General features: G+C 38.5%; 1 protein-coding gene across 2 annotated transcripts; it reads left to right on the top strand.

Moving 5' to 3' along the window:
• Positions 1–620: 620 nt before the first annotated feature.
• LMO2 (LIM domain only 2) lies at positions 621–16213 on the top strand. 2 transcript variants are annotated; one of them, XM_014066343.2, is made up of 3 exons: positions 621–1341; positions 7294–7509; positions 11807–16213. In XM_014066343.2, the coding sequence occupies exons 1-3, from the start codon at positions 1298–1300 to the stop codon at positions 12024–12026; spliced, it is 480 nt and encodes a 159-aa protein (XP_013921818.1). In that variant the 5' UTR covers positions 621–1297; the 3' UTR covers positions 12027–16213. The 2 variants fall into 2 exon arrangements, with proteins under 2 accessions (XP_013921818.1, XP_087575706.1); XM_087719580.1 differs by lacking the exon at positions 621–1341 and adding an exon at positions 4926–5365.
• Positions 16214–23541: the final 7328 nt, after the last annotated feature.

Below are 23541 nucleotides of genomic sequence, written 5' to 3'. Positions count from 1 at the left end.
ACTGCACTTCCAGACAAAGCCACCGTTTTATAGATGATCCTAAGCAACAGTACTATATGAAGTTCCCCATCTTGGTGTTGGTTATGAAAGGGTAGCGCAAAGTGGCGGGACAAATGATGGAATGAGCTACTGGTTTTCATTATTTCTCTTTTTAAAAAAAATCTCATTGCATTGTTGTATTCATATGCAAAAGATGGTTTTTTTTCAGTGATTATCCATGTTCGAGATACAGACAAGCAAGTGGACAGTCACCTTGGTAATTACCAAAATACAGTACATTTAGACCTGAATTAACAAGTCAAAATCTAAAAACTGATTTAGATTTTGCCATTAAGAAATCCTAGACATGTACATCTGTATAAGGCAATCTTCTATTTGGATACTTTGCTGCTAAGCCACGTGTCATCCACAAATGACTGTGGAATTAAATTAAAAAGCACTAACTCGTACTCATGAGATAGCTTCCCCAAGCTGCTGGTGGGTGCCAGGAGAAGTCTGGCCCTTTAAGAAACCAACTCAGTCGTGAGAGATGCTGCTGCTGCTGTGCTGCTTAGGCTTGCTTAAATTCCCAAGTGTCCAGTTAAGAAATAGACAGCTGTCTCTTTAAATGCCATTTCCTCCCATTGTATTTGAATCGTGATCAGGAAAGAGGATGTGAAACCAGAGAGGCACAGAGGGGAGACCATCAGGGCTGGCTTCAATAAATGGTCTATTAGCAATAATAGCAGCTACGGCAGTCCCGGACCCGGGTCATAATGAAGGCGGAGGAGCCAGGGATGCTCCACGCTACCTCCGCAGTGCAGGAAGCCCTCTCCAGGCAGACGACCTAATCCAGGCAGCGAGCTGACTCCGGGATAAGCACAGCGGTGACAGCTGAGCGCCGGCCGCGAGCGCCAGCAGCAGCAGCAGCAGCAGCAGCGGCGGCGGACTCTTCCCAGCGACCAGTCGCGCAACCCGAGCAGGAGGAGCGTCCCGAGGATGGCCGCTTAGCTCCGAAGGGATCGCCTCGCCTGCCCAGACAGCTCCGGGAGCGCGTGCGGGCTAAGGGGCCGCGCGGTCAGTCTCGTCCTTGCCGGCGCGCCGCCAGACCCCCACCCCTACCCCTCCGTCCGTCCCTCGGCGTTACAGGCGGGCCACCCTGTGGATGTCATTGAGGGTGGAGGTGCCGCTCTGCTCGCCGCCGCCGCCCCCGAAAAGGCACTGGGGAGCTGGCGAACCTTTGTAGGGGATAGACCTTGCCACGGACCAGCCTAGAGTCACGACGGCCGCCGCCGCTACAAAGGAGCGACCCCTGCCAATGTCATCATCGGCCATCGAAAGGAAGAGCCTCGAGCCCTCCGAGTAAGTCGTGCCCGCCCGCCCGGTTCCTTTACTCCGTGCCAACTTTCCCGGAGGGAGACGCGACCGCGTTGTGCGGGGCTGGAGAGAGGGAAGCCCTGGAACGGCAGCTTTAGGCGGTGCTGGGGCTGGAGAGGAGGGCGTCGGAGGGCAACACAATGGGGCTGCCGCTTGCTTTTTTCTCTTGGCTTTCAAAGACGCGCCTGCCGCCGCCGCTCTCCGCTAGGGCAGCTTGGCTCTCCGCTTTGCTAGACCTCGTCGGCTCCTGCTGAGCACTGCCTTCTTCAGGGGTTGTGCGCCCCTTTATCCGGGCAGGCAAGAGCCCAGAGACGCGCTGAAGTTCCCCCATTTTTGACTCGGGAGATAAATTGCCCGAGACCTCCGACTCGCTGCCAAGGTCCTATTGAGAGTAGGAGCTGGAAGAGGACCGGCGGTGGGTAGTTTCTTCTGACATGGAGGTTTAAGGGAGGCGGCGGCAGCTGAGAGAGAGAGAGAGAGATGGGGAACCGACTACTTGGTGAGAAGCTGCATGGTTTCTTTCCTTTCTCTCTCCTCGCTGCCTGCCCGGTTTAATGATCTGATTAGATTAGAGTGGCCGAGGCTATTATCAGATGAGTGCTCAGCGTCTCAATTGTCAAAATGCAAACCAGTTTGAAACTACAACGCGTTGTAGTGTCTCAGAAACGGCCAGCACCGACTTCTTGCCACATTCTTAGTCCGTCCCTCTCCCGATTAGCATAGAAGTTACAAAGTGTTAATATAAGTATTAACAACATTAAGTAATGTTTTCTGGTGAATTTCTTACAAGGAGCCTGTTGCTAGGATTTCCAAAAGAATGGGGATATCTGCAATTGCTACCATTGTTGGTTACTAAATCACTGGCATTGAACTTTTAGAATTTTTTTTATTTAGAATTTTATTAGAATTTGTAGGCCGCCCTTTTCCCTGAGGGGACTCAGGGCGGCTCACACAAAAACTGGGAAAGGGGAATACAGACAGTAGGACAAAACATGTAATAAAATAGCAAACAACAAACACTCATCATTCGGGCGGGTAACTATCCTATCCCCAGGCCTGACGGGCGAGCCAGTTCTTCAAGGCTATGCGGAAGGCCTGGACGGTGGAGAGGGTACGAATCTCCACGGGGAGCTCGTTCCAAAGGGTCGGGGCTACTGCTGAGAAGGCCCTCCTCCTTGTAGTTGCCAGCCGACACTGGCTGGCCGATGGAATACGGAGGAGGCCTAATCTATGAGATCTTATCGGTCGTAGGGATGTAATTGGCAGAAGGCGGTCTCTCAAGTATCCAGATCCACTGCCATGTAGGGCTTTATGGGTGATTAATAGCACCTTGAAGCGCATCCGGAGATCAACAGGTAGCCAGCGCAGCTCGCGGAGGATAGGTGTTATGCGGGTGAATCGGGGTGCACCCGCAATCACTCGCGCGGCTGCATTCTTGGGTTTTAAAGTTGCAGTGCTTTTCAAGCTTATTTGGGAATTACTTCTAACTATATAGACCTGCATAATATATGGCTATTCTTACCGGATAACTGCTATTTGATTAAATCCTGGGATGGAAAAGTTGTTATCCAACATCCTGCTTTAGTGAAATATACTATTCCACTAAAACTGATTATGTTTTAAAGATGTGGTCAACTATTTCATGGAGATGGAGAAATAATGTTATTGAATTTGGTTATTAAAGTAATACGATGGGGGAGGAAGAGAACATTGGATAGTGGAGGTAGGAAAACTTTAAAAACCAACTCCTAGCCACCACCTATTTGGAAAAACAGTTTATGTTGTTTTCAACAGGATTTACCTTGAAAGCATTTTGATTAGATCAATAGTTTACTTCATTTGGATAAAATATTTTATATAAATATAAGCATTATAACAAAAGCTTTTTGTATTTCTTACGATTGATTATTCTTGTTTCCTACCTTTCCCTGTACTTCGGTGTTCTGAGTTACACTTTAGGCTCCAATACTATACTTTGACTTGAGCCCACAAAACTGAATGAGATTTTATTATAAAGGAGAAGTGCTAACTTTCTCTTATAAATAAACAAAACAAGAAATTTACTACTATAGTACATACAGTCCAAAACATTGAAAAATATGAGAATTTCATTCAGAATTCAAAATAATGGAATGAAAGTGCTTTTAAAGCACTTAAACACAAAAGGTATCAACTTAAGATAATGGAAATAAACTAAAAATGTTAAAAGTGCTTCACTTCTTTATTTTCCTGCTATTTATATGGGACTACAAGAAATATTGGTACCTTTTGTTACTTGATTTCATTGAACTGAATAAGTGATTGCTTACTACTATTTTTTAAGTCCATGAATGCTATCCTAATGGGACATTTTTTTTAAAAACATTGTGTACAGTATTAGATAAACAGATGACCAATGTTAAAAATTTTAGTTTTAATCTTTTGGAAACATATACTACTGAGCTGTACATGGACAGTCTCCACTGCAAGAGCTAAAAGGATTTAATAATAAAAAACCACGTAATATAGAAACATTTGTTTATAGGTTTGGAATAGAATAGGATATTTGTTTTTATAATACAAATTAATATTTTAATGTGAAGTATCTGAAAACTTGAGCATCTGTCAATACTTACCATTTACTTCCTGATGAAACTGGAAATTCTTTTTCAAAGATTTTGAAAAAGTGTATTTGTTTTTCATAGAGCCAAAAGATTATAATTGAAAGCGTTTTATTTGGCCACTTTTGTATTCATACATTGAAACCAATTCCCTACTCACTGCAAAAATTAATTCTGATTTAAATTAAAGCAACCCTGACAATAGACAGGCCACCTCCCAATTAATTTCTCTAATCATTTATATGTGATAAAAATTGTATGTAGGCGAAAAAGTCAAATTGAGCATATTTAGTATAAAAACTATATTTAGCAATATAGCCAAAGCATAGGGAGAATGTTATTAATAGTTTGATTAGAACATCAATTATTGTCATTAATTTTGAAAATCTGAGCCTTTCTCTTCAAGGTTTATGAGCTAAAGGTTAAGTGTATGTTAACATATCTTACTTTGAGCTGCTGACTGTGCAGGCTGCCAGTGTTTCACTTGGGAATTAATTCTCAACAGCAGCTATACAATAGAATATCAAGGGAGCAAAGCAAGTAACAGGAAGATAATAGAGTAACATTAAAAATGTCTTACTCCTCGCTCTTATTTAATCATGACTTTAGCACTTGTTTCATCTTACTGAGGAAGGAACTGCTGCTTAGTAATACAGTAAACTTTTCCTCTAATCATTCTATCAAATAGTTTTTAACTGAATATTAGTCTATTGCTCCTTTGTACACTGCTTTCTGCTCATTTGGGAGGAACAGCAGAATAATAACAGTAGTGGTACCAGTAGTGAGAGCCAGGGTAGTGTAGTGGTTAAATCACCATGCTAGAAATTGGGAGAATGTGAGTACCCACTTTGGACACAGAGCTAATTGGGTGACCTTAGGCCAAGTTCATCCTCAGCCCTAGAAAGAAAATAATGTCAAACCACTTCTGAAAATCTTGCCAAGAAAACTGCAGGGACTTGTCCAGACAGTCACCCGGGAGTCTACACCGATTTGAAGGCGCAGAAAAGAAAAAAAAGAGGAAAGAACGTACCTGTAGTAGTACCCTTCAGTATTACCCTTCCATGAACTTAACAACTTTCAATGAAATATTTCAAAGGTCTCAGGGTGATAACTAAGATGTTTTTGGGGAAAAGATTTTTACACATTATAAGATTTTCTTATGAATGTTACACAGGGTTCAATGTGAGTATACTGTATGTTACTAATACATAAGAAACTACTGCAGTTGATCCCATAAATATTATATGGAATCACATTTTCTATTTACAGTACTTTAGCCAGACTCAAGCTACTCTGCCCTGTGCTATCACTGAGGGAAAGTATGTGAGATTAGAAATGCCCCCAACCTCCCAGGCTTTACAAAGGCGTAGAAAATTTATGGTTTCACAGAGCACATGGGTGTTGACAGAGTAAGAACTGTTAACTAAATGTAATTTTCTTTGAATTATTCCATTTGCCTTTAAACCACACTGATTTTTTGTTGAAGTGGACAGTATCTAAATAATTATATAACTAAATAGCATATTGTTGATAACCTTCATTTTGGCTAATGCAGAATACTGTATACTATATTTTTACTCAGAATACTGTAAGTTTTTATGAGACCAAAGAGGAAGATCCCATCCTTTTTCACAAGCAATTTTTCTATATTTCATTATCAAATATTCAGTATTCCAGAAATGCTTCACTGAACATTTGGGAGATACAGCCCTTTATATTTACCTTTAACTATTATTTTAATGATTCAAGTTTTAAAAACTCATTAAGCATACATTCTTCTCCTTCTTTCCAATTCTGGGTTCTGTTGTTTTTTATTTCCAGAATTTGCTATGAGGAGCAGTGGTTAACATAATTTCATAGTATTAATAAGGCTATGAAGTTGTTTAATTTCCCTTTACTTCATTTAAGCAGAATATTGTCTGTAACATTAAAGTTCCAAAGAAAAAAGATTAGACGACTCTGCTCTTATAGAATGGGCCATCTTCAAATAATAAAATGCAAGTCCCTTCACATTTTCTTTCTTTTATGTGTTTATTAATATGTTTAAAGGCTTTTTACAATTAATCTGCAAGGGTATTAAAGTGCAATCTTACTAAATAAAATTCATTCTAAATGCAATGTTATACTTTGTAAAATCTTTCTGTTATAGTTACTAGTCAGTAAAATAAATGTAAAATTTAACAATTTACAAGATTATTTTAAGGATAAATGAGAATGCAATAATATTCCACATTAAAATACAGTAATAAAGCACAGTGACAAAAATGCCATTGCTTACCTCCATTTCCTATTAAATAATTTATTACAATATTCAGTTCTGTGTTTGGTAAAGTAGATAAAGAAAGCAAATATTAAAAAAAATTAGAAATAGGCTTGCCTTAAGTTCTAAGATTTTTCTACAATGTACATTTAATTCTTACAGAACAAGACCGCATAGGGAAACCATTAGAGACACCCATTTTCACTCATAACTATGGCAGTTTCAATTCAATAAGTTGAGGTTTTTTTATAAGTAATTGACTTAAAATGTCTGCATTTTGTTTAATTACAAAAAAATAACGTGTACCTGATATTAAAGTAATACAACAAAAACAATGTTTATCAACAAATGCTGTTTCCATTCTTGTTTATATTTTTATTATGAAGTATATTACAGTCAATATATATCCTGCACGGAAATACTATAGTATTTGTACTTATGAAATTGGGTTTTACTAGTTGTACACAACAATGTACAGTACGTTTAGCTTTTTTTTAAAAAATGCTTATTTTATACTGCTTCTGCAGTAATGAGGAATGGCTAAAGATCATGCAAGCCATTTTAGTCCCACCACCATTGAAGAGTTTTCTTAGCTTTTCCTCAGTCTTTTTCCAAGTATTCCCGCTACCACCACCACCACTACTCTATTTCTGAATGTGTCAGTCTCGACGAATGCAATCCCACTTTAACAAAACGGCAAGCTGAGATTGTCACAATTTTAAATTCTATGTTGTTGTTAGTTGTGATGTCATGTCTGACCCATCGCGACCCCATGGACAATGTTTCTCCAGGCCTTCCTGTCCTCTACTGGAGTCGATTTAAGTTCACATCTACTGCTTTGGTGACTCCATCCAGCCACCTCATTCTCTGCCGTCCTCTTCTTCTTTTGCCCTCAATCTTTCCCAGCAGTAGGCTTTTCTCCAGTGAGTAAATTCTATACCCAAAGCTATATCCTCACCTGCTATTGTAGAAAATGTCTGAGTCTTCTGTACCAGTTCTTTCTTGAGCAGGATAGAATTTTGGTCCTAATTAGACTCTCTGCAGGTTGAAATGATTGCTTTGATTTTTTTCAAACAGGGAGCCAGTGGATGAGGTGCTCCAAATCCCCCCTTCCTTGTTAACATGTGGAGGTTGTCAGCAAAACATTGGGGATCGATACTTCCTTAAAGCCATTGACCAGTACTGGCATGAAGATTGTCTGAGCTGTGATTTATGTGGGTGCCGACTTGGAGAAGTGGGAAGGAGACTATATTATAAACTGGGCAGAAAGCTCTGTCGAAGAGACTATCTCAGGTAAGCTACTCGCTCCTCATCCTTTTGCCCTGCTGATAGTTTTCTCTCACAATTCTTTAGACACAATGTGTCTCAGCCTCAGCAACTTTAAGATGCATGGACTTCAACTCCCACAATACCAAGCCAGAATACATACATCTTAAAATTACTGAGGTGAGAAACATTGCTATAGAACAAAGCTAGGATCACCTACAAAATTTGAGTTGGGTTCAGCTTCGGCTGAAAGAACATATGTGGTTGTTTGAAAGGAACTAGTCTTGAAACTCAACTTGGGAAAGCCTTTTGCCAGATTAGCCTGAGAAGAAAGACTCTTTCAGCAAAGTCTGATTTGCTAGAGAGTGAGGCTGAAAAAAGATCCAATCCACCCTTGAAAGTGATGCTAGAATGACAATGTTACAGACACAAAGAGAAAAAGAGGCAGAATCTTGACAGAGGGCCTATAAGTCTAAGATTGAATAGCAAATGTATGTTCAAGACATGAGGGTAGGGGGGTAATAGTGTTGTCAATTGCTTTGGGCTTTACAAAAAGTATGTTTTTGTAAAGATTTCAAATTAATAAAATAATATTATTATTTCTCAATAATATTAATTCAAGGCAGAACAACTAATCAGTTGCCTTTATACTGTCTCAATTATTTCCATTAATTTAGTGCTCCCCATGCAGTCTTATTTAGTGGGCCACTGATTTCAGTAGGAAAAATATACCCTGGGATAAGAATATAATGTGAATAAATTCTAAGTACAAGTAATCCTCGACTTGAAACCATTTATTTAGTGATTGTTTGAAGTTACAACAGCACTGAAAAAAGTGACATGACTTTTTCACACGACTATTGCAGCATCCCTGGGGTCACATGATCAAAACTTGAATGCTTGGAAACTGGCATATATTTTTGACAGCTGTAGTGTCCCAGAGTCATATGATCACCTTTTGCTACCTTAAGACAAGCAAAGTCAATGGCGAAATCAGATTCACTTAACAACTGTGTTACTAACATAACAACTGCAGTGATTCACTTAACAACTGTGGCAAGAAAGGTCGTAAAATTGGGCAAAATTCACTTATCAAGTATCTTGTTTAGCAAATGGAAATTTTGGGCTCAATTGTGGACATAAGCCAAGGACTACCTGTATGTGTATTGAACTTCCAATGAACATTATGCCACTAGGCCTTTAAAAAGCCCTTTGTTTTTTTCTGAAGTGAATAGTTGAAAACCAAGGCTAAATGAACAAAACAATATTCATAATTAACACAGTTCAAAAAATTAACCAATATTTAATTTCAATGTTAAAATTGCATTACTGCACCAAGAAATTTTATTTTCTCTTAATAACTAATTCAGAGTGGAGGGATGGGAATAAAAGAGCTAACTTACTGATTTATTTTTATATTAGGATATATATTCTCTTTATTTAGAAATCTCAAAGCAGTGTACAAATTGCTCCATTTTAAACTTTTTTTCCAGCAACTGTCTTGTTTGAATAAAGAACTAGCTTTACATAACCTAATTTGCAGCAAACTTCCAGAATAATTCAATACTCTCAGAGGATTTTATTCTATTTCCACTGGTTGAATATTTTCTGAGATGGTAGAAAATCTGAACTGTTAATACATCTCCATAAGTTGTAATTGGGTATGTCCCGACTTTTCACACTATGATGTGTCTCAGTTATTTGCATCTTCTTAATGAAGTGCTCCATAGATATAGACTGCTCAACCATGTTTTTTTTAAATTTGTAATTCAAATATAGTACAGCAAGTACAGTGTATAGTATAGTATAGCGTAATGTAGTGTAGTATATGGTACTGTACCATACAGTACAGTACAGTGCAATATATACTGTCTGCCACTTTTTAAGATAATTAGCAGTTTCTTTATGTATTATATTACAAACTAAAAGGTGACATTTAGAAAAACACCCATATCTTAACAGGCATTGTACTATTGCTTTGGATAAGTAAACAGTGACATCTCTTGGAAGACAAGGGAGAAACATGTATCATTTTCATGCTCAGAATTATTGTCCCTGGCCCTATATTTGCTTTACAACAATATTTGAAATTAATAAGCTTGTTCCAAAATTAATTATATTAATACACGGCATATCTTATTGATATAATAAAATATGCCTAATGGAATGTAATACAAAAATATAATAGTAGTCATTGACTTGCAACCATAATTGAGCCAGGATCTATGGTCATAAATCGTGCTGGTTATTAGGCACATCACTGCATGACCACGACTGATATTACAAGCTTTTTTGTTGCAGTCATTAAGTGGATATGGCAGTTGTGATAGCACTAGCAATAGCACTTATGCTTCATAATGCTTTACAGCCCACCCTGAATGGTTTACCATGTCAGCATATTGCCCTCAACAATTTGGGTCTTCATTTTATGGGCCTCAGAGAGATGGAAGGCTGAATCAATCTTGAGCCAGTCAAAATCAAACTCCTGGAAGGAGGCAAAGATAAACTGCAATATGCATTCTAACCTTTGCACCACCATGGCTCAACTGTAATGTGAATGGCGTGCTCGTAAAATGAATGCCATGGTCTTTAAGTGATTCCATTGTGTACAATGGTGGTTTTTTCCTGGAAATCAGAAGCAAATGCCAATTCCTGGCAAAAAAAAATGTGGCCACAAAGCTGCAGGACTCTGCAAGCAGTGATAAAAATGGACCAGTTGCCAAGTGCCCAAAATATAATCATATGAACATGAGGGGTATGTGTGTGTGGGTGTCTTCAAATCCAAGTCTAAGTCTTGGGGAAGTGTGTGATATAACTTTGATTGGTTGATTAATGATTGATCAAAGTTACAATGGACTTGAAAAAAAGTTAGGTCCTGTCCTCAAAGTTATGACTGCCACATCACCCCCACAGTGATGTAGATGCATCCAGATGCTTGGCAACTGGCTTGCATTTACATCCAGTTGCAGCATCCCACAGTCATGTGACTGCATTTTGCAATATTTTTTGCCATTGTTCTGCAAAAAAAACCCCACCATTTGATAAGATGGATTAGGACTTACAACTACAATTTGCTTAACAATCACAATGGCTCACTTAAAAATGGCTGTAAAGTCAAGTATATTGACATGATGACTTGTCTTCTGACTACAGTGACATATAACCAAAATTCCAGATGGTCATAAATAAAGGACTACTTGCATCTGCTTGTGTTAACATATAACCAAGAATTATACAACGTATGATGGATTTTACAATTCCTCTTTCTCTATTCTGTAATGTGCATAAGAATAAGGTACATTATGCTAAGCATTATTTGTAAAAATACTTTTAAGATCCATCATAATGACCACAATTCATGTGATACTGATGTAAAGATCAATCCTAAGCAAACCTATTATCATTCTACTTAATGTTTCCATAAATGTTTGGTTTAAAATCAAATTCAAATTTGCACCCCTTTAACAATTTGACTATTTTAATTTGGATTACTCAATGATCAATCAACCTGCAGAGGATTTTTAAGGATCGATAAGAAGGAAGACAAATTAAGAATAGAAACTATTTCCAAACTCATTTGAGATTCTACTTTAATATTGGAAAGCTGAGCTGACACAGTGAGCTGTGGTGCAGCTGAAAATATTGTAACACTTTTTGTTTGCTTGTTTACTTGCTTTGTCAAGATGTTATGGCTAAATTTCTCCAATGAATGCTATGCTCTTATGGACTATGACAAGTCCTTAGAGTTATCATGGTACTATAGGTGGTCCTTATTAGGTGACCACAATGGAACCAGCAACTCAGTTAAGCAAAGCATTAGTTAAATGAAATCGCAAATATGCTTACAATATTTCTTTAGGACTCCTTTACAGACCTGCAGAGAGCATAAATACAAGGATTGGTAAAAAAAATTAGTTTTTTTATCAGTGTCATAATTGCAAATAGTCATTATTTATTTATTTATTTGCATCCCACCTATAGTATTTTTACAAATAGTTCAAGGTGGTGAACATACTTAATTCTCCTTTTTCTTCCTATTTTCACCACAACAACCCTGTAAAGTGAATTGAGCTGAGAGAGGGACAGACCCAAAGTCATTCAGCTGCCTTTCACGGCTAAGGCAGGACTCAAACTAAATTGAATTAAACAGTCAATCAATTAGGACTGTCTGTATAATTTGTTCCCTTTTTGTGCTTTCTTTTCCCTCCTCCCAGAACTTCAGACTATCCATATGTTTGCTTAAAACTCTAATAAAATTAGGTCAATTACTTTGTTAAAATGGATTATGGAACATTAACCTTGGACTTTTTTCCCTACAAACAAGGCTTTTTGGACAAGATGGTCTCTGTGCCTCCTGCGAGAAGAGAATCCGAGCCTATGAGATGACCATGAGAGTAAAGGACAAAGTGTACCATCTGGAATGCTTCAAGTGTGCTGCTTGCCAGAAACATTTTTGCGTTGGTGACAGATACCTTCTCATAAACTCAGATATAGTATGTGAGCAAGACATCTATGAGTGGACTAAGATCAATGGAATGATGTAACTCACTTGTGCCTCATAGTCTTAAATACATTTCATGAGTGACATATATTTTTGGCTATGGTGAGGTTATTGCTCACATCTATATGCTTTCTGTAAGGACGGGGGAAATGGAACAGAATACATAGGCATTGCATCTAATAAAATAAGTGACGATTGAATAAAAGGCAACATTATTTCTTTTAGCAAATATACTGTGATAATAAACTGACATTATTAGAGTTATTAATTGAAACTAATACAAAGCAACAATGGATACTTTTAAACTGAAGTACGATTAGCTAACTTTGTGGATTTATCTTCTCTAACCTGGTACTTTTTAGATGAATCGAGTCTATAAATCCCTAGAAATCTAGCAATTGTTGTCCTAAGACATCTGGCACATGCTGGCTTCAAGGGTGGCCTTAACACTCACAAACAAATTTGTTAAATTTTGCTTATTTTGTATCTATCTAGAGTTAATCCCAGCATTAATATTAAATGTAAGAGCATCAGGAGACTTGTATGTCTGAAGAAGAAGGGGCTTTCAAATAAGTGTATCCCCCCACTTTAATGATACTCTTCTTTTTAAAAATGAAAATACAATTTTTGTACAATTACAATTGAACAATTGCTCCAGTGCAAAAGATGATATCTCATCAGATATAATTAAATCCTTGTGAAATCCATGAGAGTTAATGGCATGTAACTGGAGAGGGAGGAAAGACTGCAGCCTTAAATGGTAATTATTTCAAATAATACATAGCTACCTTCTGTTAATATTGTTGGAAGGTGAGGAATTACTACTCCTTTCTATACAATATTTTTTTAAGTTCTTCAACTATTTTATTAGAAAATGTAAATACATTATTGTATGTAGTAAGATACTGCAGACTTCATTAAATAGACTTGATCGAAGAGTTGTGACATTTTTCATTCAATAAACTGGCAGCTTTTTATTATTTTAGTGCAATAAATATATGGTTCTTGTATGGCTCATTTATTTGTACAGAGTATCTTGCTTTGAGCTCAGATTTTGTTTGAAAACAACAGTTACTCACTGTATTAAATAGATTCAAAGGAGAAAATTTAAGTCTTCCTAATAATAGAAGAGATTGATTTCCCCAATCTTTTGAAGATTATTTATCCTTTGATTGCTATGTGCATTGCAATATATATTGTAGGTGCCTCTCACATTAATTTGTGATGTGACTAGTCATGACTAATGTCATGAATTATTTGACTCCTCTAGTCTCCCTACATATGCCACCTAAAATTGTTTAGATTAAAATGGGTTGATGCTTTAGCTGTGATTCTGATATTATCCTTGCATTTTGAGAACAGAAACATTTGCAAAGCAATTCCTGACATGTAGCAATGCACATCAGCTTTCACATCTTTCCAGAGCAGCCTTATTATGCATGTTGATATGGAATTAAGTTTTTCAGTATTCAGTGAGAGTATATTTTCTATAAAGTATACTTAGGATTGTAATTATTTTTCTTTATTTTTTAACTTTCAAAAGTATGAAGAGCTAATGCAGCTTTAATAATCACCCCTTAATTCATCCATAAACAGTAGATAACTTGCTTTTCTTGAAACTGAAAAGCAAGTGATTTTTTCACAAAGGCTGCATGCAGTTCAGTCACTCATTTAGTGCAATCCCCTGAATAAGCATTAAAGAAATTTTGGTGTAATCTTGCCATTAATTTTATATAAGCAGAAAGGTTATAGCAGAATTCATGGTGATTAATAAGTCATGCTAAAAATATGAATTTCCAACAAATATATTTATTTTGTAGTGGAAGCTCTACCCATTGTTTAAACAAACAATGTCTTGATGGGATATTATGAAATGATGTTTTTACATAGTAAAACAATGAAACAAAATTGAACAGAAAAGTGGAATTGAAATTGAACAGATTCAGATATCAATCTAAAATTTCTTGGACATTGTACTTAAATTTGTAAAATCTGTTAGACCAGTAATATTTTATTTGGTCTAGTAGTTACCAATCTATCACCATTTACACCTGTACTAAAAAACCAGCCAAATAATTTTGCCTACAGATTTAAAAAGTCCTGATATCCCATACATTCTTGGAAGAAAAAACTGTGACAATGAAAGTCACCCATTCTGCAGAAATATCTCATTTACCAAATAAGATATTTTTTCCCTCCACCCTTCAAAAAGTACCTTAAAGTTGGAATCTTAGATCAGCTCAAAATAATTTAAATTATTGAAAAAAGAATAGTTAAAATGCAAAAATGGTTGCAAAAAGTGGCTGCTGAAAAAATTGACTCTTTAAAATTATACATTGGTTCAGACATTGCTTCCCTTGTGAATTTTAATCCTTTTGTAGTTCCATAATAGGGCGTCTCTTTTTTCTTTTTCCTTTTCTTTTCTTGTTCAGTTACCATACTTATTCTTTATCTTTATCCATTCCATTCCATTTCACTTTTTGTCCCTTCTAGGTATGTCCTCATAGCTTTTCTTTTTTCTTTTTCTTTTGTTAGTGTTTTTATTAGATGAAGTATATTTTTGTGCGTGGGAGTGTCGGTGTGACAGAGACCAAAATAAAGGTTTGTGCATCAAAAGGAGAAAGAATATTTGGGATATACTGATGGGAATTTCAACTAATTTTAATTCTATTGTTTTATTTTTTTCTCCCTTGGCCCATCCATTTTGAATTGTGGATTGATAAATACATGAGGATGTGACCTGCACAATTTATGAATTATGGTGAGCAAGGATTGGTTTCAGCCAGAGTTAGTAAGCCTAGGTTAGCAAGAAAGGGAAGCAGGTACATTGCAGGATTTTTTTATCTTTTTGACTGACTCTCCCCCTCCCTCCATCCCCCTCTCTCATCTGTGTAAATATAGTAAGCAAATTTTCTAGGGGAAAAAATAAAATTTTCTCACAGGTTTAGTTATATTCACATGAGAAATTACTGAACTTATTAAAATTAACATGAATTGCATTTCTCTATATACTTGTTATAGCAAAGTCATGACAAATCATTTCCATTGATCTGTATGAAAACATAAGCACTATCACAGCAAAGGTATTTTGGAGAAAATCATTTTTTTTAAAGTTTTATTAAACAGCTAATTAAACCATACTAAATGAAGTCAGTTAACAGCGAAACGGACATGGATACTGGATTACATTATATTTTGTCTGAATTTAATACAAGTTTTAAAAGCCTATCCATTTTTTATTGTCCCCATTATTCAATGTCATGCTTTGAAGATGAGAGCGTTACCTGCAGTATTACTTTTTCCTCTGTCTCCTTGGTTGGAGAAAATGTACCATAACGAAACATAATGAAACTTTTAAATAGACAGCATAAATGTAGAGCAGTTATTAACATAAGGCTAGCTAAAATAGCTGTCTTTGTGTCCCTGTTCCTGTTCTCAAGGTAACATTGAGTTCTCAAAATTATTGTAGCCTAAAATCACATAATTTGAATTCTGCATACAGCAGCCCAAAATATCATCTGCCAAATTCATAGCATACAATGTTTAGAAAAGAATATTGTAAACATTAATTGATATAACTGCATTCTAGTAATATAGTTCACAAATTAAAAACACCTTGGATATTATGCATGTTATCTTCCTGTTCCTGAATAACTTTTAATTAATATACTAGTTAAGTTTTCATCCTAAATTTTAGGCTTACAAATATATGCTAGAATACACACAGATTGCCTAGGATCTAAGTCTAAAAAGAAAACAGTTTATTAAACCTGTTAATTGATCACCGAATTATAATCCACAATAATTAGCCACTTAAAATATAAATTTAAACAGTAATCTACAAAAGTCCTAGTGTGGTACAGTATAACAATGCATAGTTGACATCTCCATATACAGTATGTTACTTTAATATTTTACCTTTTTAGTGAATGCTGACTGTAATGCAGGCAAATAAAATCAAATAGAATTTTTTTTTGTTTACTCTGTAAGAAAATGAAATTATTCATATCTTCTCAGTGACAAAAAATAATTATGCAATAATCAGTGAAAATATTTTTGGCAGATGTTTATTATACTGACTATGTATTTTTAATATGGAATAATTTAAATTAAGGATAGGATTACATAAATTAGTTTATATATCATGTGATAAACCAATTTTTGTCCTATAAATCATTATTTTCTGTACCTAAAAACCAATAAAGTTTGAAGTTATGATTCTACAGATAAGTTAGAAGTGCTTTAGCATTGCCTGATAAAAATCACATAAGTTGAAAAATAACTCAGAGGAAATTATGTAATAGATACTTAACAATTGAGCTTTACTCTATAGTTGTCATTCTCCAGAATTTCCCACTAGAGCTCTTCTTTCGCAGCAAGTACTGAAATCCTTTTAAATTTCTTTAATTTATGGTATCTTCATTATTATATTAATATGAATAATATGGAACTCTCTTGGGTATAGTAGCTTTCCTTTCCAGCAAATTAAATTCATAAAATGGCAATAAGTTTCAGAAAAGTTCAGATTTTCAGGGGCTCATTGAGGTAGATCTTTTAATAAAACAAAGTATCCTTTCAAATAATGCACAATTATGGAATTCATATCTACAAAATATAATAATGAATTTCAATTAAGAAATTTTAAAGACGGTTAGCAATAGGAAAGTATTAATGAATAACAGTCCGGGTGAGTATATATCACCACAAATATCAAAATCAATTTGCTTAAGTCACAGTATGATGGTTAAAGTGCTGGTCTAGGAGAGGAAGATCAAGATTTTAGTCTCCCCCTTAGTCCCAGAAGCCAGCTTGGTTACTTTGGATCAGTCTCTCCTTATCAGCCATAATTGGCATCAGGCTGTGTGACAAGAAAAATGGTAAACAGAATTCCTCATTACATCATACATTGGTAGCTTCACCGTAAGAATTAGAATAAACATAAAGGTTTCCCTGTCCAGTCATGTCCAATTCTTGAGTGTGGTACTCATCTCCGTTTCTTGGCCAAGGAAGCCAGCATTGTCCAAAGACATTTTCCATGGTCATCTGGCCAGCATGGCTATATGGCAAAGGTGCATGGAATGCTGTTACCTTCCCCCCGAAGGTCTACCCATTTATCTACTAACATTTGCATCAGAGGTGGGTTGCTCCCAGTTTGGCCCAGTTCGGGCAAACCGGTAGTGGCAGCAATGGGAGGCGCCGCCTACCGTCCGGACACTTCTACGCATATGCAGAAGTGTCCCACGCGTGCGCAAGCACAAGCAAATCAGTAGCACTGGGATTTGCAACCTACATCTGATTTGCATGTTTTTGAACTTCTAGGTGGACAGGAATGGGAACTCACTCCTGTTGCGTGACACTCGGGTCTTGAACTTGGGCTGTCAACTTTCCTACTGACAAGTTCAGTGTCTTTAATTATTGAACCATCACTCTCCCTGTTATAATTAGAATACCATAGTGCAAAAACAAGGGGATCCTGCAGTATGCGGGACAAACACTAAGAACAAAAAATATCAAAAGCAATATGCTTCTCAGTATTAGCTGATTAGTTGACACAATAAGGATTGAGACTCCACTCGCTACTGTTTTGCTTGAAGGTTTCCATAGATATCTGATTTGATGCTGTTAGAACTAGACATTTTTCATTTGTGAATTTTTAAATCAGTTCATTCAATCTGACTCTGAGCAGCGCACAAAAGCAATAACAGTAACAATATATAACAACATAAATGCAATATATAATTATGGGGGAAATAGCTAATACAATATTCTTGACCCCGGAAACTCTAAAGCACTCAGTTCCCAAGGACATTCTAGAGCAGCTATGTTTTTAGAAGCTGCCAGGAGAGCAGGATAATATATATGCCTTGCAGGGTAAGCTGTTTCAGAACCACAAAGAATAATAGCTTTTTCTTTTTCTTATCTAATAATCCATCTGAAAAAAATCACCATAAATTTTAGGTAAGATTTGTCATATCATATGACAATAGAGTAACAGCTCGTAGTTTTGAGTTCCATGCATGTATTCAAGTGTACTTTGCTTTTCCTTCTTAAAAAGGACAGCACAAACCATTGGTATGTTTTTGTGCTGCTTCACAGACTGCATGAAAGGCTCATTAATGTGACCATAATGAAGAGCCTCAGAAAGATGAAAATTAAAAATGACTCCGCAGTTTGTCCTTTTGACAGCCTTAGTGCCTGAAATTATAGCTTTGCCTGCATCTGAATGCCAAAAATAGCAGGAGACAAAGTTGATATCTGAGCAAGTGTCTTCACTCACTATGCTTTCACTTTTTGTCTTTGAGATCCTCAATAAAACATTTCAATGAATTTGTCTTCTATTTGTTTATTATTAAATGTATATCCCATCTTTTCCAGCTATTTGAAACTTATTGGCTCATGGCATTACAAGAAAAAATAACATGAAAATTAAAACAATATAACTAAAACCAAAACAAAATTAAGATATTTTTTAATATATAATTGAATATATGAATTCAATTCAACCATTAAAAATTTTGAGAAACAAATTACTTTTTCTCATTTTTCTAACATGAAAACCAAGTATATTTCCTTGGAAGAGAATTCCATAGCTCAGGGCATGCAGCCTACCCAATAACAAATACATGAGTTTCTATTAAAGGAGGGATCATCAGAAGAGTCTCTCCAGATTCTTCTTCATATAAGAAGAAATAAAAATCAAGATCTTAAATTGTCTCCTATATACAATTGGCAACCAGGAATAAGCTTCATCTAATACATGTACCTTATATTAACCAATATCCTAGCCATTGAATTTTGCATTAAAAGTAGTAGTGTCTTTTCCCAGAACTGCGTGCACATTGCTAATAACTTTGTTTTGTATCAAATCTTTAAAGATTTGAACATTTCTTCTTGAGTCGCTTGACTTTGTCAGAGAATTGGTATTGGATAGATTTTAGTTCTGAGGAATTTCAACTTTGTCTTTCTGGAAAAGACAGAATTTCTCATGAATTTATGGCCACCAACCAAATGCTTGTTTCAGGTGATCGTGGTCTGAGCCATATACTGTAGATGACCAAATGTTAGACCTATTTTTCAGCTAAAATATGATCTGAAAATGCAAAATGAGATATCCATTTGTTTCGTGTCAAGGAGAAGTATAGAATTTCCATGAATAAATTTGCAGTTAGATTTTAGATTTAGATTTATTTATTTATAGGCCGCCCTTTTCCCTGAGGGGACTCAGGGCGGCTTACAATCAAAAAAGGAAGGGGAGTGTAGGACAATACCAAAAAGAAATGTGCACAAAGTAAATTAGACAATAAAACTCAACATTCACTCAGCATTCGGGAGGGGCGAAAATAAGATTATCCCCAGGCCTGACGGGCTAGCCAGTTCTTGAGGGCTGTGCGGAAGGCCTGGACGGTGGTGAGGGTACGAATCTCCACGGGGAGATTGTTCCATAGTGTCGGAGCCGCAACAGAGAAGGCTCTCCTCCGAGTAGTCGCCAGTCGGCACTGACTGGCGGATGGAATACGGAGGAGGCCAACTCTATGCGATCTGATGGGACGCAGGGAGGTAATTGGCAGAAGGCGGTCTCTCAAATAGCCAGATCCACTACCATGGAGCGCTTTATAGGTGGTGAGTAGGACCTTGAAGTGCACCCGGAGACCAACAGGTAGCCAGTGCAGCTCACGGAGGATCGGTGTTATGTGGGCGAACCGTGGTGCGCCCACGATCACTCGCGCGGCCGCATTCTGGACTAGCTGAAGTCTTCGGATGCTCTTCAAGGGCAGCCCCATGTAGAGCACATTACAGTATTCCAGCCTAGAGATCACAAGGGCTCGAGTGACTGTTGTGAGGGCCTCCCGATTCAGGTAGGGCCGCAACTGGCGCACCAGGCGAACCTGGGCAAATGCCCCCCTGGTCACAGCTAAGAGATGGTGGTCAAAAGTTAGCTGTGAATCCAGGAGGACTCCCAAGTTGCGGGCCCTTTCTGAGGGGTATAAATTTTGTCCCCCCAGCCTGAGTGATGGTATGTTGGTCAAATTTTTGGGAGGGAAACACAACAGCCACTCGGTCTTGTCTGGGTTGAGTATCAGCTTGTTTGCTCTCATCCAGTCTTTAACGGCTTCCAGTCCCCGGTTCATCACGTCCACCGCTTCATTGAGTTGGCACGGGGCGGACAGATACAACTGTGTATCGTCCGCATATTGGTGGTATTTTATCCCGTGCCTTCGGATGATCTCGCCCAGCGGTTTCATGTAAATGTTAAATAGTAGGGGGGATAGGACCGACCCCTGCGGCACCCCATAGGTTAGGGGCCTCAGGGACGATCTCTGCCCCCCCACTAACACCGACTGCGACCTGTCCGAGAGATAGGAGGAGAACCACTGCAAGACAGTGCCGCCCACCCCTATCTCCCGCAGTCGTCGCAGAAGGATACCATGGTCGATGGTATCGAAAGCCGCTGAGAGGTCCAGGAGAACTAGGATGGAAGCGTGGCCTCCATCCCTAGCTCTCCAGAGATCATCAGTCAATGCGACCAAAGCGGTTTCTGTGCTGTAACCGGGTCTGAAGCCAGACTGGAAGGGGTCAAGATAGTTAGCTTCCTCCAAGGTACGCTGAAGCTGGAGAGCCACCACCTTCTCAACAACCTTCCCTACAAAGGGGAGGTTGGAGACTGGACGATAGTTATTAAGAACAGCTGGATCCAGAGACGGCTTCTTCAGGAGGGGTCTTACCACCGCTGTCTTGAGCGCGGTGGGAAAGTACCCCTCCCGAAGAGAAGCGGTAACAACCGCCTGGATCCAGCCTCGTGTCACCTCACTGCTGTTGGCAACCAGCCAGGAGGGACACGGGTCCAGTATGCAGGTGGAGGCACTCACAGCTCGCATAGCCTTGTCCACATCCCCAGAGGCAACTTCCTGAAACTCAACCCAGAGATGGTTTGCCAAGTTTTCTCCTTGTGTCTCGGCTGGATCTACTGGGGTGGAGTCCAGGTCCGCTCGAAACCGGGCAACTTTGTCCGCCAAGAACTGGACATACTCCTCAGCCTTACCCTGTAAGGAGTCCCCCGTCTCCCTCCTATTTAGGAGGGAGCGGGTTATCCTAAACAGGGCGGCTGGGCGGGACTCGGCGGACGCTACCAAGGAGGCAATGTATGTTCTTTTTGTTGTTCTTAAGGTCCGAATATACTCCTTGGTGCATGCTGTTAAAAGTGCCCGTTTCGACTCGGACCTATCGGACCTCCACGAGTGCTCTAGGCGTCTCCTCCGGCGCTTTACCTCCCGGAGCTCCTCAGTGAACCAAGGAGGCCTCCGGGAGCCGCTGACCCGGAGGGGCCGTAGCGGCGCAATCCGGTCTAGAGACTCCGAAGCTGCCGAGTGCCAGGCAGCGACGAGGGTCTCCGCCGAACTGTGGGCGAGGGTATCAGTTGATTGTATGATCAAACCAAAGACCACAAGAAGGTCACTGATTGTGCCTATATGAAGAGAAGACTTCCTTTTTTTCATAAACATCACAAACATTTTCACTAACATATAGCCCTCCCAAACATACAGCAAAAAGTATCTATCTGGTATATACATTATACCTTCCTAATAATAAAAAAGGAATTCGAAAGACACATGAACAAAACAACAACACATTACCTTTCCTGGATATCGGCATCATCAGGGAAAATGACGGCACATAAGAAATGCAAGTCTGTTAGAAAACAACCCAATAGACTAACCAATTGTTCCATTACCAAAGTAACAACCCAGCCTCCTAGAAGAGGAACTAAGGGAGAAAATTATTCAGATGTGTAAAACTACATTGCAGCAACCCAGAATACCAGAAAAAGGAAACATGCTTCCTCTACCACAATCTCCCACAAAATATGCAACTTATATTATGCAACTTTACAAAAAAAGTGCCTGACCATTCAAACCACAATACCACAGTCAACAAAAGTTATGAAAATAATAATATTACAATAAATCAAAACATTTCAGAAACAAGCAACAGACTATTATAATCTCATGGCACTGCCGTACCATATTAACCAATTAGTCTTCTGGAACATCCTAACTAGACCAAAAGAGAAGGGGGGGAAAAACAGGAGGGTTTTCCTTCTTTTGCTGTTATATACTGGTAATATTTCATTAATATATCTATAAAACTTTATATTTAAATTTTTTAATTGCCTATTTCCGTCAAGCTGAAGTCAATTTACCCTATTTTCATAGCAATCATTTTCAATAGTGCCTTCAAACAATGAGACCTTTTCATGGGATTAATTAGTAGGAGTCATTAATCAAACTAATCAAGATCTACCTGTATAAATATATGTCCCACAACAGATTTAAAAGAATAAGGCATTAAGGTATTCTCTGGTAAAGTGCAGGAGATGTTATATGTAACATCAAAAGAATGCTATCCAATTGTTGGATAAGTAGACGAATCTGGACTAGCTAAATACAATAAGCAAGAGGCAGTTTAAAAGAATGTTATACAGCCTGGCCATCAAGCTCCCAGGGTACCGGTACCCCACAGTCCAAAGCTCCATTTTCAGGTGCAACTGCCTCCTGCCAGCAAAAACAGAGCTCAGGAAGGCGACATGCAGGAGGCCATGGCATCATTCAGTTGCCAGGGCAGCCCCACAGGCCAGATCTAAGCACCCGGATATGGTTCCTAGGCCTTGAGTATGACACCCCTGTTTAGAGAGTTATTGAAGCACTTGGAGGTTTATCTGTGTCCTCAGGGTCACCTGAGTAGTGCTCCTGGTTCCTATAGTCTGCAATTTTTTCTCTGGAAATCCATTCCTACTCCCTCACCATTCAAAGGGTGTTCATCCCAAATTGTATAGCTAAAAGTCTGTAGAGATTCTCAGACATCCAGGTCATGGTTGTCCCAAAGGTGCTTTGTCAGGAGACATTTGGACTTCCTTGTTTTTTCTTTGAAGACATTTTGCTTCTCATCCAAGGAGCATCTTCAGCTCTGACAGGATAGTGTGGAATGGAAGGGGTTCAGTTCAGTTCAAGCAACCAAGACCTGGATGACTGAGAATCTATACAGACTTTTAGCTATACAAATTTGCGGTAAAACCATTTGGTATTTGGTATTTATTCGATTTGTAAGTCGCCCTATTCCCCGAAGGGACTCAGGGCGGCTGAACAAAAACCAGGGGAAGGGGAAAATAAATACAGAAAATAAGACAAACAGGACAGTGATACAACAATTTAAAAAACACAGCAAGCACAGCAAATTCGAGTGGGGGGGGGGAACTCAACCCCAGGCTTGCTGGGACAGCCAGGCCTTAACGGCTGTCCGGAAGGCCTGAAGGGTGGCAAGGGTCCGAATCTCCACGGGGAGCTCGTTCCAAAGGGCCGGGGCAGCCACAGAGAAGGCCCTCCTCCAGGTGGTCAACAGCCGACATTGGCCGGCAGATGGAATCTGTGGGATCTAATGGGTCTATGGGAGGTAATTGGCAGAAGACGGTCTCTCAAGTACCCAGGTCCAATACCATGTAGGGCTTTATAAGTAATAACTAGCACCTTGAAGCGTATCTGGAGACCAATAGGCAGCCAGTGCAG

The sequence above is a fragment of the Thamnophis sirtalis genome, unplaced genomic scaffold (genome assembly GCF_051295495.1).
Source record: "Thamnophis sirtalis isolate CommonGarterSnake01/CBP01778 unplaced genomic scaffold, rThaSir2_p1.2 scaffold_1, whole genome shotgun sequence".
NCBI classification, from domain to species: domain Eukaryota; kingdom Metazoa; phylum Chordata; class Lepidosauria; order Squamata; family Natricidae; genus Thamnophis; species Thamnophis sirtalis.
The sequence above is the reverse complement of the archived record's forward strand: the minus strand, read 5'-3'. Positions and strand labels throughout refer to the sequence as shown.